Genomic DNA, 17878 nt, shown 5'->3' with positions numbered 1-17878 from the left:
TGTACCAAAATCAGAGAGTAAAGCATTATAGTTGAAAGTCCTGTGTTGAGACAACATGTTACAGATCGGGGGAATTTGCTGTCTTTGCCAAGAGGTGTGATTGACAGCGATGATATTTATTGTGAAAGAATAACTCTGAAAATGGTGAATTACATAACATATCCCAAAAAACCCTTAAAGGCTCCTTGTGCGACATTCAGCCATTAGTATGGCAGCAAACCCCTATTAGCTATGATAGGATGTAGCGGAGTAATGGCGTCCTGAGCAAGTAATGAAGTCATGCTACCTCTCTTTGCAATGTAATCCCAGCTTATCTGTTCTTTGTAGTGGTAAGCAGGTCCAGCCCTGTGTTCATGTTAGTACATGTCTGTATCCCACTGGCTAACTCATTGCCACTGTGCTCATATGGCGGTTATTGCTGATATTGAGACGACTTTGTAGCACCCGTCCTCCAGTTCCATCAGATTAGCACCGTTAGCTCCGTCAGCACTGTCGTCTAATGATGTTTATGGAGTTATTACCATAAGCTGCTAGCCACCGGCTCAGCCACCTACATATTTATTGGGAAAAAAAAATTGTTCTGAATTTTGCATCGAGCTAATACCTAAATGTGCAAATATCCAAATAATGAATTTCCATTTCCATGGATGTGTTTCTAGATGGGCTCATACTAGAGCTGAACAATCAATCCATTCATCTGTTAGATGACTGACAATAAAAACATAAATCATAAAAAATTATATCATCATAATTATTATGATTATTATTATACTACATTACATAAATCTATTTTTACCTGTTTTATATCACTGTAAACTAAATATTTTTGAGTTTTGGATTGTTGGTTGGACGTGAGGATACCATCTTGGTCTTTGTGATGGGCATCTTTAACTTTTTTCCTAGCATCTTATAAAAAGACAGATAACTGGTGATGAAAATATTTGCTTGTTCCACCCCTTGCTCATACCACATGCATGTGCATAAGAGTCCTTCGTGAACAGCACAACATAATATACTGAGTTTTTACTGCTTTTTATTTTATAATAGCTCTTTTTGGACTCAAGTGTTGTGTGACCTGTAATTCTATGCTGCGGTCAACATACCATAATCACCACACAGCTTTCCATTGCTCCTGAGGGCTTGGTTAAGTGCCTGGTGCCTTAATGCATGTTAGCTTAATGTATGACACCTAAATTACTTTTCATTCCTTTCTGCGCAGAAACCTCTCCAACTGAGCACACTGACAAAACCTGTACATGTGCTGTATATACCGTGTTTATGTCGCAATAGACTGGTGAAATTATTTCTATTTTCTTAGGTTATATAGCAAATCATTACTATATGTGACTGAAAGCAGTGTGAATACTCTGCTTCACAACAACTGTAACAGAACCAATACAATAATTCAACTACATTCAGTGCATTTCAATATCACATTTAATGATAAATATGTAGCATTAGTCAAGTTCACTGTAAACTCAGAACCGGATGACAAGCATTCATTAATTCACTGTTTATCTGCAAACACGTGGATTACTGCTCTAATAACAGGTCCATTACTTGGTCATGACTGATTGCTATTAATGTTCTTGATCTATTTTAAACTCTCACTTTGAGACCCAACACATCAGCCAATAAAGAAATACACAGAGGTGAAGAGTGGGATGCTCAAACCTATTGATTGGAATAAAAAACACATCTTAATCAGCCCCTGAATTAATCAAACGCTGACCTCATGCAATAAGTGACGCTTCCTGTTTTATCCTTTCATAACCCATTAAACTCTGAAACTGTAAGAAACCTTAAACAGGCTATAGGTTATGTTTTTTTTTTCTTTTTTTAGTGGTGGTGTGGAATAATGCAGAGAATAAAAGAGGCAGCATCTTTAAGAGGAGGTTAATCATTCAAATGACATTTCAAACTCGGTACTGCTGCATGCCCTCGGGCAGTTCAGTATGTAAACTATGGGGTGCCGTTTGTAAAGTGTCTCACGCTGAAAATAACATCAACATTTTGCCACATTTAGCTTCAAACAATGTTTAAAAAAGTATTGTGATTTTTTTAACGTCACCTTTTACCACATTTACAGCAATATTTGTTAAATTAGAAATATATTAAATAGTTAAATCTAAATATTAAATGTGGCACCTAAATGTTAAATGTTAAATCTAAATGCTAAATCTAAATCTAAATCTAAATGCTAAATCTAAATATTAAATCTAAATCTAAATGCTAAATCTAAATCTAAATATTAAATCTAAATCTAAATCTAAATGTTAAATCTAAATGCTAAATATAAATATAAATGTTAAATCTAAATATTAAATCTAAATCTAAATCTAAATGTTAAATCTAAATGTTTTGGGTGAAACTAAATATTTAGCTAATATGCAAATTCACACTGCTGGTCACCGGAAGTACCAAAATAAAAGCTTGAGATGGTCAGACTATTTATAGAATCAAATAACGAATTAAAACCAACTTATCGGGGGAAATGGACACTTGCACATACATTAGCGTGATAATAACTAACTAAAATAACAAGAAACGTGTTTGGAGAAATTTTATTTGACGTGTACTTTGAGTTGTTAGTGTCCCTTCGGAGGGATTAACAACCTAAGCTAAGCTAACAACCGTCAGTTCTTAGCCCCGTTATCAGTGTCTGTAATGACTCATTAACTCTTAAACGGTCCGTGAAAAAAATATTTTTTCCAGCGGATGTCTTAGTTACAACAAACGTGTGCTCCACTCATAGTAAACTCTGCTGCACATCATGTCAAGCTCCCTAAACTAACAGCAGCCTCAACTTTGCAGCAGCAGCCTGTGAAATAAAACTTTCCTAAGTGTTGCAACTGCAGATGGGCAAAACTAAGATCATCCATCATCAACCACCATCATCTGTTGTTTGGACATAGGAGAGAACAAATCATATACAAACAGTGCATGAGACTTGTGTCTGCCTGCAAAGCAACACAACTGACTTGTTAAACCACTTGAAAGAACAGTGAGTGCGTCATGGCCAACAAGAATAATGTCACTAATGTACCATTATCGTTAATCCCTGTCCTCGTCCAGCATCAACTCAGGCATTCATAACAGTGATGCTGCAGCATGTCACATCACCATACTGTGACCACTGTAAAAAAAATAAAAATAACAAAAATAAATAAAATAAACACATGCCACAGATACAAATCCATGGTGGATGGACAATTTTATTTCTATATTTTGCTTCTAGGTAATGCACTGTGAATAAAGACCAGTACTATTTGATGCAAGGATTTGTACATTGGCAGGAATGTAACACAACATAAAGTTGTAGCAGCTCTCTATTTAAATGTGAAAGAGCAAAACAAATAGGGCTGGGCGATTTTATCGATTAATTCAAATTTGCAGTTTAGGCCGATTAGTTTTAATGAAAATCGAGTTTCTATTTAAAATCCACCACCGCCGCTCCATGCTGGGCTCCGGTAGTTCAGAGTAGGCTCACGTGATACACAAACAACATGGCAGCGAGCAGGGAAGAACTCCTTCTCAAGAAAGGGAATGAGTTCTTCAGCGCTTTTGTGTGCACACCTGTGTCTGTGTCTGTGCTCACCTGTGTGTGTGTGTGTGCGCGCATCAGGGCCGAAGTCCGCCATGCGCGACACAGAGAGCAGAGGAGGATTTTAGACTCGCACCGTGTAGGGACATAAATGACATGCCGTTGTGTAAATAAAATGAATAAGTGTTACCAATGCCAAGCTGGCAGACCCCCGAACCGTAGTAAAGGGACCTCCGAAGACCATTAGCTCCTTTAGCTTGTGTTAGCTCGTTGTGGCAACAACACATAAACAACGGGACTTCGTCTGCGTTAAAAAACGGCACTTTATTTTCAGCACTGCAGGGATGATGCACAGCCTCTCTCATCAGTGTCTGACTTTTACATAGAGGGAAATAACTCAAAAACATCATGCAGAACTGCGTAGGCTTCTTCACTGTGGCTGCTCGATGTAAATAACATAGCACATGGCTGCGGTTGGAAAGTCTTTTTTGCTTAGGAAGGTTCCTAGCTGAGTGAAATGACCCGGAAGTATTTTAGCGGCCGCCATGATAAGAGCTGTTCGAATTCTCTAAACACTAAGGAAAGGAGGTTCAATGCTTCCTTTCAGATCTCCTTTAGCATAGGATACATCAGACCTTCCTAAGCGATAAGAAAGGAGATAATTCCATCCCACAAGTCATTGCGGTGGCAATATTTACGCACCATTCACAAACTCAAATGATTAGGAAAGAAAAAGCTCAACATTACCGAGAAAGGAAGGAGATCACCATCTAAGTTACCGCTGTTTATGAAGCATTATACATCTCATGCCATAACTTGTTCATATATATTTTTTCAACTTTCAACATTATGTTAAACTTAGATGCGAACTATGAATGTTTCGCTACTATTGGTGTACCCTCCGTCCACAGCTTTGTTTAACTTGTTTTATAACAGGATAAACATTCCCATTTTCATCTTCAAATGGCTAATTCATATAGAAATTAAACCAAAACCAGAAACCTACCTGTTTTTCGCCTTTATTGTTATATCTATATTATCTGCCCCTACTGCATCTCAAAACATCGGCATCGGCTATGCTTATGGCCTAGGTAGGTAGGTAGGTAGGTAGGTTGGTAGGTAGATTCACTTTTTATTCCCCTGTACAGTGTTTCCCTGCAGAGCTACAGTGGAAGGATCATAACAAAAAATACAAAAGACTGTAACGTTAAAAGATATCTGCTTGAGGTTATTAAATACCTGCAGCGAGCACCCCACCCCCAACCCCGCAGCAGAAACAATAAGCGCGTTTCCCCATAAAGAGAGACGCTGTGCGCATTTACGCACGAGGCACAGCAGCGTCCCTTTTATTATAAATATTATTATTATTTGTTATTATATGTTATATTCCTTTTTTAAATTCAATTCCGACCTTAGTAATTAAACAATATGTTTCACCGTGTTGTCCACGTTTATATATCCTGCATGAAACAACACGATGAGAACGTACGCCCCATATGTTCTCATCGTGTGCATTTTGTAGTCCATCTTCAGAACATTGTAGTTTCACCACAGCAGACCCACGTCAATAACATCCGCTGTCGCATGATGACGTAGCCCACCGTAAGTGCGGTCGGATTTTCTCAGCTCCGCGGTTCTTTTTTGCTAAGTTCTTATGAATTCTCCAGCTCATCTTTCCTTGACCTCGTGACGTTTCCGACGGAGGTCAAGGAATAGTGATTAGGAATAGACGATAGGAGGGACTTTCCGACCGCAGCCATGTCTCACTTTCTTCCTGGGGCGCATCCGTCTGACGTCACACACCACACCCGGCACACTAACGTCTCATACCTCCTACATCAACTACACACATACACAGCTCCACACATCATGCTCAGCCTGTAACATAAGGCTATTTAGTTTGTTTAATAAAAGGACAAGGTATAGGCCTGTTCTATAGGAAAGGTTACCTTAAGTGACTTCTGTTGTGATCCAATATGATGGTAGGGGAAACACAGCCGTATGATAAGAAAGGGGTCCGGTGGAAAGCGATCACAGATGCAGTCGCCATGCATATTGCACGAGATATGGTGCCCATATATAGGCTACCGTGGAAAAGCTGGGGTTTATTCACATGCTGAAAGCTTTAGACCCCAGGTATGTGCTACCAGGCTGCAAATATATATATATTTTTTTAACTAGAAGGGGAAAAAAATCGATTTAAATCGTGAATCGGATTTTTTGTGAAAAAAGAGATTTTGTTTTTTAGGCCATATCGCCCAGCCCTAAATAAAAATATTTAGTTTCTAGTAATTGTGATAAATAATCCTGATCTCAGTTTGATCAAAAACAATTGTGCAGCCCCAGGGGCAACAACAGCTAATCATCACTGCTGTTTGAAGCAATGCTGAGCCATTTATCTGTTCTTTCTGCGCAGTTAGCTCAACCTAGCACAACAAGGCGGGATCTCATCCCTACTTGTCAAATTTTGCCACTTCGACACCTGGGCCGTTATTCTCACACTGACACCGAAAAGGCTCGAGTCTGTTGTTAAACCTGTTAGTAACTGTTGAGTAACGTAAGCTGTGTGATGCTACCTGTTAGCCCTGTCACTAGCCACTTTATCACTGCCTCTTCAAGGTGGGAATTTGCCTCCTTGCTGTTCTGTATAAAGGGTACAATTGTGGAATCAGGGGATAGAGTTGTCTCGCCTTTAAGCCAGCATCAGAGGTGGTAATAATAACAAAACAACATGTGTGTATGGATGAGACGGGTATGATGTTATATGTGTGATCCACCACTGGCAGATTCAAAAAGCAGCTGACAGCAGTTTGCAGCTAACTCAAAGAAGAAGAACAGCTGCCAAAAATGTCTACAAACCGGGAAAACAATGAGGCCCAGGAGCTCCTTATCGACGGAACAGAGAACAAGATCAGCCGCCATAAAACAAGGATGGTAAATGATCATTACTGACATGTTAATGCCATCATACAATTATACAGTTCTAAAATGAAATGAGATTTTACCCGTCATATTTGCAAAGTTGTGGTATTTTGACAAAATTGCACCATTGCGCAGAGTTCACAGGGATTCGCTGATTTTGCATTAACTGTTGTGATTGCAACATCGCAACATCCTGGAAGGACTGGTCTGTGAGGCTAACGTTAGCAGAGCTGTCTACACCATCATCTGGTCAGTCTGATATCAAACTTTGTCAGACGAGACTTACCAGCAGTTACTATTACCATGCAGCTGTTACCAATAAATAACATTTTTTAACGTCATGATAATATCTAAGTACTACTGATTTATTTTACAACTGATATCTTTTTTTTCCTATCGAAAACTGGGCAAATGTGCAAGTGCAAATGGGCAAATTTCTCTGACTTAATGGTTTTTCAAAAAGAACCCTGGGAGGACCTCGACAACAAGCAACTGGACTGTTGTTCAATTCACAGAAAATAATCACAACTTAAACTGCATTTGTAATATTGAGTTGCTAATACATTTTCCTCAAATGTTTCAGCTCTGGGTGGGGCACAAAAGTGGTGCTGACATCAAAACCTTTCCCTCACATTCAGTGCACTGTACAAACCATTTTAAAATGAAGCACTCTCATTAATTTTCCAGGTGTGACCACGGTTGAATAATTACATACAAGAAAACATGCTTGTCGTCACAGGCCTTGACTCTTAGATCAAGAGGGGTCTGCAAATACCCAGCAATACCCTCAATCTTTCCGTAGCTCCCCCACTGTCCCCCTGGGGTGGAGGGGCTGCGCTCTCGCCCTCCTGCTACTGAGGTGGAAGACAGTGCCATTGTTAAACGCTGCCCCAAGGAGTGCCAGGAACATGTTTTAAGAGGATCATTAGGTGGAAATTTTCACGTTTTCTCCCCCTCTGTGAAGTGTTTACTGAGGCTGATTTGCAGCCTCAGTATGCAGCTTTGGAGCAGGAAATATTATTGGAATGACAAAAGTCAAAAACCACATGGCCTCCACTTTACTTTGAATAATATCTGATTATAATCACGATCTTAACTTGCAAAGACAAGTCAAAATGGAAGTGACAGTGTGTGGATTTTTTTTTTTATTCCAGTTTAACTATGATTGGTGTATTTAGGTTTTATTTTTCATTTCTCATTCATTAAAAAAGGACTGTTTGGAATACAGTGTTTTCTTATGGCTAATTCAAGAGTTGATATTTGGATAAAAGACCAAAAAAAACAAGACAGGACATGAAAGGGAAGTACAGAAATAATCGAGGCAGTGACGCTGGCACAATAAATGAAAAGACAGAACGACAGCCCAAGGCTCTGCTTCACCCTGACACTCCCCTGTCAGTTGCTGCATGTGGAGCTGCGAAGGTTAAAGTGTGTGTGTGTGTGTGTGTGTGTGTGTGTGTGTGTGTGTGTGTGTGTGAGTGGATGGGGGGAGGGGCCGAGGACGCAGGACCAAAAATAATTAGAGTAAAAATAATTAGACGTAAGTGCTCTTGTTGAAGCATGCACAGCTTGTACAGACAAACCAAGGATACAAGGATGCCCAACAACCCTCCCTCAGGTCAGTTTTGAAGGAAGTTAAGTTGACCTGGGGCAGTGGGCTACTGGTTGCTGGGCATTGGAGAGGCTTGGCTCAAAGAAAATCTTCAAAAATGTTCAAATACAAATCTGGCCTTAAAGCAACAGTTTTGGAAAATAGGCTTATTTGCTTTCTGGTGGAGAGTAAGATGAGAAGGTTGACGCCACTCTCATATATGTTAAAGACTACTGCCAGCAGCTGGTTAGCTTAGCTTAGCACAAAGACTGGAAACAGCTAGTCTGAATAATTAACATGTTATATCTCATGTTTTATCTGAACAAAACCTGAAATGTAAAATGAACATTCTGTATTTCTAGAGAGTTGTGTGCCAGATTACTGCAACTGCTCAGCATTTCAACCTGTTTCCAATCTTTGTGCTATACTAAGCTAACCAGATGCTGCCTGTAACTTTATATTTAACCAATTGACGACCTTCGAGGCTGAAAAATTAAGCCAACAAGGAAGTGCAAAACTGCAGTACCTCTAATGGCCACCTGAGGCTGGCTCTACAAGCAAGTCAGTTCCCATAGACCCCCATGTTAAAATGCCCAACTTTACAGCAGAAATGAACATGACTGCCTGGTACAAAAAACGGTTTTGGTTTCTATAGCCTATTTCCCCATTTATAAAGGGGGTGAATCTTTATATAACTCAACCGTTCAAATGTTATTAAGGCTTAAAGTTATGCGTAATCAAGGGTGTGGCTGCTTTGAGTGACAAGTGGGTGTCATCCGTTGGTTAGGTAACGTAACCATGGTGTATGGAGTATGGGCAGAGCCATAGTTGTCTGTTTTAGTGTGTTTTCAGTTAATGATAATTGATTTTAATGTGTAGGTCGCCTCAAAAAGTCTTGATCAGACTTTGGTTGTACCCTCTAAAGAGTTGGATAACTCATTTTTTCTGGTAAGAACATTTTGTTTCAATGGTTTTATGCCTGTTTTTTGCTAAGACAAATTAGCATTAGCATTATTACGGCATAGTAGTGCAGTGGTTAGCATTGTTGCCTCACAACGAGAGGGTTCCTGGTTTGAGCCCACGGTGGGGGAACCCTTTTGTGCAGAGTTTGCATGTTCTCCCCATGTCAGCATGGGTTTTCTCCGGGTACTCCAACTTCCTCCCACAGTCCAAAGACATGCAGGCTAGGTTAACTGGTGACTCTAAATTGACTTTGAATGTGAGCGTGAATGTTTGTCTGTCTCTATGTGTCAGCCTTGTGATAGTCTGGCGACCAGTCCAGGGTGTACTCTGCTTCTAGCCCAGTGTCAGCTGGGATAGGCTCCAGGCCCCCCCGTGACCCCTAACAGGATAAGCGGTTACAGAGAATGAATTAATTATTATCATAGTTAAACATGGCTATAAAAGCATTGTCCTAACCAAGCTAGCAGCTACAGTTAAGGTTAGCTCCATCCTCTCGTTCAAAAATGGTCACTTATGGCTCCAAAAATCCAAGATGGTGACGGTGGCATGATCCATTATTTCATACGGTCTATGTATTTCACAGACAGATCCAATCAACGTCCCGCTAGAAGGTGATTAAGCAAATTTCCCAAAATGCTGAACTATTCGTTTAACTGAGCTGAAAATGTGTGCCAACAAGGATGAGATGTACTACAAACTAACCTGGAGCATCACCGTCTTCTACAGTCTAAAAAAAATCCATAATTAGACTGGGCCGAGCATCGGGGAAATCAGAGACAGTAAACACTAAGTGTTTTTTTTAGCAGTGAACATTCCACATGTGGGCTTTATAAAGATCCATACTGATATTCCTCTGTTCACTTAAATAAATGCTCTTTTTGCAGTTAATACAACTCTATTAATTTTTCAGGTTTTGAAAACACTATTTGGGAATCTTTAAACTTGACAGAAATAGTCTTATAGCTCACACAATACTACAGAACAAAGTGGATATCAGTTTATTCGTAAGACTTGGGTCACCTGAAACATCCTGTTGGATCAATGACAGCGTCTTGAGGCTCAACCACACACATACACACGCACACACACACACACACACACACACACACACACTGCAATCGCTTTGGAGCTGGTGACATGGGCCAGTGCTTGTGGGGGAAACATAGCTCAAGTGAAGCGAGAGCAGAGGGCTCAGTCACGAATGTGGCGTCGCTCCATGCTGATCAGTGTGGACATTTAGAGGCAAGCCACCGCTGCACATATATGCGCTCTGCAGAGCAAGGATGGATGGACACACAGCCCAGTGAAATGCAAAAAGGACATCTTTTAACCAAAAGGTCATGGCTGTAATTAGAAAAAAAAAAAGATCAGCTATTCTCTGCATTGAGGAGGATCCTGGAGTAGCATGATGCCACATAAGAATGTATGATAGAACTCTAGTTTTATGCTGTAAAAAATCTAGGCATGAATAAATCTTATCATGAAAAAATCTTATCTGATGTTTCTCTTATAACCTTCCAGAATGAATGTGTTAAGGAGACCACAAATGTGACATTGTACTGCAGCCGCCAACCGCGTTACAAGACCTCAGCAATGGGAACAAATATCCTATACAGTGAGAGGTCAAAGGCCAATGTTAAATGAGAGGGTATGAGTAAAAGCAAGTTCAAACGGGTGACAACACAGAGGTCAAGGTATGATCAAAGGATGAGACACTAAAACGGTGCCCAAGAGGACCACATGCCCTTTAAAGAGGAAGAAAACTGCCGACATCCATCTGTGTGCATTTCACTATCTTCCCTTCATCTCCGCTCTCAGTGTCCTTCCCACTCTTTCATTTTGACTATGACGGGCTGCCCCCTTTAAAAATAAATAAATAAATAAATAAACTTGCATTCCTCCCCCCTCCCTGAGGCTGGGCAGTGCATGCAGGAAGGTAAACATGTCCACTGTGGTGAGCTCAGACCACGCGGATGCTTCGCTCCAGGTAACAGTCGTCCTCCACAGCTCTGCGCCCACCAGCAACATCTCGGCATTCACTAGCAGTGCAGAGTAGCCTATGTCTGAACAGATTTCCGCTTCAGTGCCAAACCCTCCCTCCTCAAGCAAGGACATCCATGGATTTGATGAGGAGGTTGATTCAAATCAGGGTCAACAGTCTGACCTCTACCTACAATACCTGGCTGATGGCTTATATTCCGTCTGAAAAGCATCACCTTTTTGATTTTGTGTGTTGACTTTTGTCAAGAAAGACCGGCTATTAAATGGGTTATAACTCACTGTGAGGACTTAATGGGTATTCAGACTGAAAACAGCCCTGCATTATGAAAATTCAACGAGCTGCTACTGGTGAAAGGATGAAATTTGATGGGGGAAGTTCAATTTTAGTAACAGATCTACAGCCCACCAACACTGCAGAGTGGTTTATAGTACTACGAGACAGGACACAGTGACAACTTTATCTTTCTTTCCAATTTTATCTCACAGTAGAAATCAACACTCATTTAATCTATGAAGAACTTGCGCTTTCAGATATTTGAAGGGCCAGCACAGTACTTTAACAGGTTACATTACACCGCATTGCAGCAACAGTTGAGACAGATTAAACTTTTTAGCCAGACTCTCTGGAGACAACACAGCAGTCCCATTAAAATGGATGAAATGATGCAATTGTCTGTCTGTGTTGGTATTCTTTTGCACAATAAAAACAAATCAAACAAACAAACTCCTTATCAAATCTTTCCTAAAAACTGTCAGATTTACTAAGTAAATGCTTTTGAGCAAATCTTTGTTAAGGTTGCAGCCACAATCTGCATGTATTTAACGGCTGATTTACCAAGGCAGCAGCTCATTGCATGGTCAGGTGTCAGGGGAAGGAGAGCTTAGGAAGTGCGGTTGAGTACTCAGAAAAGGAAAATCAATTGAAATCAAAAAATCATTTGTAATCTTGATTACCAAATACTTACTTTGGCTGAAAAACTAGAATACAGCAATAAATTTAGGAAAGTATTCAGTATACATCTAATCACCAGTACACAAGAAAAAAAAAATATATGGTCAGAACATAGACTGTATTAAAGAAGTAGATGTAGCTAGTGTGATGTCACTCATTGGTTTGTGAAGTACCGCTTGAAGCCTCGAGTTTGGCACTTTGGCTGTCGCCATCTTGGTTTTTTGGAGCAAGAAGTGACCATATTTGAATAAGAGTGGATTGGACTAAAAACCTGAAGACACCCCCATGATAGGAACTTGTCAATCACAAGGTAGCATTGCCCGAAAGCATACCCTGCTTTATTGTCCATTATACTCTACATGGGAGTTTACATAATGAAGATTATTTTGTATTGAAGAAGACTTGAAACTAGTGATTAAGACCATAATCTCATTAGGAAAATGTTACTGTGGTAATAAATCATGTGAGAAGTAGGGTCATTTTCGCAATTCATTTTGCAAGCAATGGAGTTGCCCCCTGCCGACCAATAGAAAGAAAGCCCATTTAAGGCATTCTGCAACTGCCTCCCCTTCTGGTGGACCACCATGGGACCTTATTTCAGAAAAAATGTGAGCGGTACTTAACGACGAGAGACAAAAAACTAGCAGTCGTCTTTGAACTGTGCCATAAATTACACATTTGATATTTGTCAATTTAAAAGATTATTTTGCAAGTCAAGAAAGTTGCATTTTGTTTTTAAACTGCTGAACTATATGACTGTGGAAATACGTAATCAGAGTGACTGGCTAGGACATGTAAGTGAAGTCATAACTTTCTCGGTCGCTAAAGCTAAAATGCCTGTGTGTATCACATTGGGATGTACTCACATGAGCAACAGGTATTACTAGCTCTTCCCCGGCTGATAAAAGGACCAGAAGTCACTGGATAAAACCCATCAGGTACAATAATGTTTCATTCGCGTGTGGAACTTCGCTAAGTAGCTAGGTAGCTAGCTGGTGTTGGAGACAAGAGATATAATTCACTGAGAGGTTTCATACAAAACTAAATGTTTAACAATGGTAAACCTTATGTGTGTGACTCATGGCAAAATTTAAACATGGTCTGAACCTTTTTCCTCTTTTGCCATTGACTACCATGCATATTTTCTCCAGAATAAGGTCAAATGGGGGACAGTAGAAGGAAAGGTATCACCTCTCCATTGGCTTCATTTTTCAGAACCAAAGAAAACCCCTTGATTCAGAGGCAAAAGGGAGATGAAGTGATATAATAAGACAGATCAAAGACACAAAGGGCACCACAACAGGTAGAGGGACAGAGACAGAAAGAGCAGCAGATCCAGCAGTTCAGAGCAGAGCAGGTGGAGGTGGATAGTGTTGATATGGATATCAGTACTGAGGTAAATGCAGCCATACACAATCTTAAATGACTTAACTAAAGAAAGTCAAGCTCCAAGACCAAATCTCCACGTTTGCTATATTTATTTGCATTACCACAATCACTAGTGCTCATCAATAATACCCTGATTTTTGTTTTTAAATAAAGGTTATTACACAAGCCTTTATTCAATGCCATGTGTCTTTTTCCCACTACAACATTCCTTGTGGCTCCTGTAAATCCAATTTGTGCTACGTTTATGCCTGATTTTCAGGAGCGGAGAATTTTTTCTGCGAAACTGACAGTCGCAAATTGCGTGACCTCAGTAAATCCAGCAGAATACATAATCAACACTGTTAACACGTCTCGTCTTATTATTTGCACGACCCTTCAATGCACATGCAATAAGGAGATAAACACATCTTGCAGAAACTGAAATGAAAACGCAAACTGCGCTCCAGCCTTGTGCAACTGTTTAATAAATACGACGCAAGTTTGGGGCAGAATGCGTCAAATCTGTGCCTGAAAACCCGGTGCAAAGCTGCAACAAACCTGTGCCCTGCGTGTCAAATAGTTTCTACCTTATACTGTTCTGTCATGGGCTGTGGCTTTTGAGGCCAGCACTTTCAAACACACAAGACCTTCATGTTAATCTGCTCAGATGGAGTCATTCTTGGTTGGTTGCAACATTGACCCACAGGCCGAAGATAACTGGTAAGGCAAGGCACGCATTCACACACAAAACTCCATGTGTAATCACTCAAATGGAGCAACCACGTTTACAAATTATTTTCAATTTAACTACTTTGTGGTTGCAGTGTTTCTTTATATATAGGCTACATCTGTCTGCTCAGTCAGGAAGTACTGTAGGAGTGGATTAATTGCACTTGAACTGCTCTGCCACAGTATGGAATTACTTGCAGTGCAGAAATATGCAATGCACAAAATGAATTGACTTCAGACGGCATTCTCGCTGACAGAACTAATTGCCTGACAACTGTCAAACTGAAAATTCAGGTCATCGGTTTGGCGTACAGTACATTCGTGTTCTTAGAGTCCAGCCTATATGCTGCATAATCCCGTTCCTCAGGAATGCGTAGGAGGACAAGGTGTGGGCTGATGTTCATTACTTTCCTCTCTGCGAGTCGATACTCTTTCTTAGTCTTCAAGTGCTCCCATGGTGATACTATGTATACCCAAGCTGCCAAATACAGCATAATACTGTGAGTGTGTGTATGTGTGTATGTGTGTGTGTGTGTGTGTGTGTGTATGTGAAGCAAAGAACATGATATGATTAGGGTGACAGAAATGTACATCCATATCCAAGACTTCGTCTCTAATAAAATCACTAAATATTACAGAGGGCTCTTCTTTGACAACATTGTGTCAATGGCTACACTGCTACCACCACCCACTGGTTAAAGGTGTCAGTGTGTCTGCCTCGTTTTCTGAAAGCCTCTGCACAGAAACCTCCAGCAAGTGACAGCACGCTTGTTTGAAAAAAATGTCACCAATAGAGCTCCCCTCGGGGCTGAATCTAGAAACTTTCCTGCCTCAAGACACTCAGGTAAAAAAAAAAAAAATCTATCATGACCAGCAACGCAGCTGTGGAATGTAACTTTGACATTGGATGAGTCCACTCAAAGCCTGCAGAGAGAGATGAGTCTGGGTGCTCCAGGTCTGAGAAACATGGGGACAGAGGCTGATGTGAGGCTGATGATGGTTGCTGTTTCCCTTATGTTTACCATCATTTCCCTTCACAAACAGAGGCCGGGCTGGAAAAGGCCAGAGAGCCAGGGCCTCCAGCGTGCAGGCAGTCGAAGATGGGGGGAGCGACAGAGAGTGAAAAGAGAACTGGAGATAAGCGAGAGAGTGAGAGAGGGGTAAAGGCAATCACTGATGAGAGAGAGAAAGAGAGAGAGAGAGAGAGTGTGTGTTCGGGCTAAGCTGCCTCCAGACACCACGCGGCTCAGAGCAGATCGAGAGTGACGGCTTGCTGATTAGTCAACTCGCAGCCCCCAAGACCGGAGTCTGCACACACACACACACACACACACACACACACATAGTTGCATAGCAGTTCATTTAAATAAACCCTGCTATTATCATTGCATATAGACACATACATGTAAACAAAAGACAAACAAAAGTGCAGAATGTAAACAAATGAACACTCATATCTAAGTAGGCTCATGTCATCACAAAATCTATTTTGAGACTAATAAGTCTGCAGCGCTGTCTGCAGGTCTGCGCTGTGGCTGTGTGTGCCTAATGTGAAGTAGGCGTGTACCTTGATTACAAGTCAAAATGCATATTGGGGTTCAGTGGTTAATTCCCTGAGGCTGTTCTCATTCCCCTTTTGTACTTATACCTACAATAATGCACTATAATTCATACATAACCCATGTAATCATGAGAGAGGCTGTGATCATGTGACCCATGTGCTGCAGACTGTTCTCCCTCATGTAAGAGATGAAAAGAAGGAAGCATAGACTGTATAAAATAATAATGGACGTAGCCACCGCAACATCAACCATTGGTGTGTGGACTCCTGTTTTGAGGCCTTAAGTTTGGCATTTTGGCTGTCGCCATCTTGGATTTTTTAGAGTCATATTTGGACCAGGAGCTGGAGCTAACCTGAAGGCTAGCAGCTAGCACCGTGCATTTACAGCTACAATTAACTATAATGATACTAATGCTAATGCTAATTTTTGCTAACCAAAAAAAAAAAAAAAAAAAAATCACGCTTAAAGCCATTAAGACAAAATGTACTTACAGGAAAAACAAAATATCAGTTGTATAAACAGTTGTATAAACATTCACCCCTGTATAGTTTTCATGAAGGGGGAAATTAGCTACAGAGACCAGAACCATGCTTTTGGTACCAGGCTCTAAAGATGTTTATTTCTGCTGTAAAGTTGGGCAATTTAACATGAGGACCTCTGGGGACTGACTCTGATGTGGAGCCAGCCTCAAGTTCAAGGAACTGCAGTTTTTGGCACTTCCACCTTGGCTTTATTCGTCAACTCCAGAGGTTGCTGCTTGAGAGGAAGTCAGGTACCATAGTGTAAAGAGCGACAAAGTTCACAAAGGGAGGTGGTCAGAGTGGTGGATGGGTCAAAAAAAAACCCACAGGACTTTGACCCAGGAGACTGGGGTTCATGTTGCATGCGAAAGCAAAAGCCAGTGTTGTTATTCCACATATGTCAACTAACCTTGTCAGATCTCGTTATGTTAGGTGCCTAAGGTGATGACACCCAACTATGATTCTTTTCCTCAACCTAACCTAACCAATATGGGCCCTAATCTGTAAGACATATTATGAAGCATTGCATGAGGATAAGTTGATTACCTTAAGGAGATAGACAGGGATGTTGCTGAAGTCCACAGGGAGTTTGAGAAGGAAACGAGCTGAAAACTCTCCCGTCTGTAGAACAAGTAACAAAAGTAAAGAACTTAACCAGGTGTACAACATACAGGTCATACAGTAACAAAATTATGAGTTTTGGAATGAAAAAAGATGCATTCAACATATTAAACATGTAAAACTGTTTTTACAGTGGACACTGAAGAAGAAGAAGCTAAAACATTTTGTTCATGTTGCATTTAGCTAAACTTGCAATGCCTTTTGTATCAAGTGCTTCATTCTGCACAGCTTTCTCACGCTCAAACAAGCCTAATTAAACCTAAATGTCTCCTACGTGGGAGATAATATCTTGTACAGTGCCTGCAAAACATTTTTTTCCATGTTGCCTCTCAGGGCTTCCGTAGGGTACTGACTTCAGAAAAACACTAGTCAGGCCGTTCATTTGGTTAATTATTGCTTTCGTTAGGTTCACGGTTCATTAGCAAAATGTTATGTCAACATACCTGTGTTCAAATACACATGGTCTGATATAACACAAACGAAGCGTTTTATATTTAGAATGATTTCAAGGTCTGCTTCCTTTAATAATATGTCAATGTATGCAGTATGATGTACCAAACCAAATAACTGACTCGAACTATACAAGATAGTTTTGGTGTTAAATTGGATAATGTGCTGTTTATACATTATTGTTATTGTGTCCTCAAGAATGCACTCTCTCTGTCTCTCTCTCTCTCACACACACACACACACACACACACACACACACACACACAGATAAGAACATGATGGCACAATGATCTGAAAATCATGTGTCATGGGGCAGCATAATGTTCCAGATCAAAAACACATGATTGTGATTCACACTAGTTGTTTTATTAAATCGGGAAATTTCCCACATACCATATTGAGTGCAATGCTCTATAAAAACTGAATTCTGTAAATACTGGTTATTTAAATAATTGCGTAGAATTAACAAGAAAAGTCAAACCTTGCTCACATCATTCCATCTTATCTAAACCTTTAACGATCACAAGTATTTAGGTTCTCAACTCAGGTCTGGCTAAGATACAGGAATAACATTTGAATAATGTTGCTAGGGTAAAACTGCCCTTTAGATTTTTCTGTTATACACATGACCCATGGTTTTGTAAAATGTAAGAC

At 40.4% G+C, this 17878-nt stretch overlaps 1 protein-coding gene across 1 annotated transcript in view; it reads right to left on the bottom strand.

Annotated features, from left to right (window-relative positions):
- The window catches only part of babam2 (BRISC and BRCA1 A complex member 2), a 117893-nt gene that overhangs the window by 65627 nt on the left and 34388 nt on the right, over positions 1–17878 (bottom strand). Inside the window, exon 6 of the mRNA XM_049596461.1 lies at positions 16700–16774. Coding sequence (XP_049452418.1) covers positions 16700–16774 — 75 coding nt within the window. The remainder of the gene's footprint in view (positions 1–16699; positions 16775–17878) is intronic.

Source organism: Epinephelus fuscoguttatus, linkage group LG14, assembly GCF_011397635.1.
Source record: "Epinephelus fuscoguttatus linkage group LG14, E.fuscoguttatus.final_Chr_v1".
Lineage (NCBI taxonomy): Eukaryota > Metazoa > Chordata > Actinopteri > Perciformes > Serranidae > Epinephelus > Epinephelus fuscoguttatus.
This window is presented reverse-complemented; position numbering and strand designations above follow the sequence as displayed.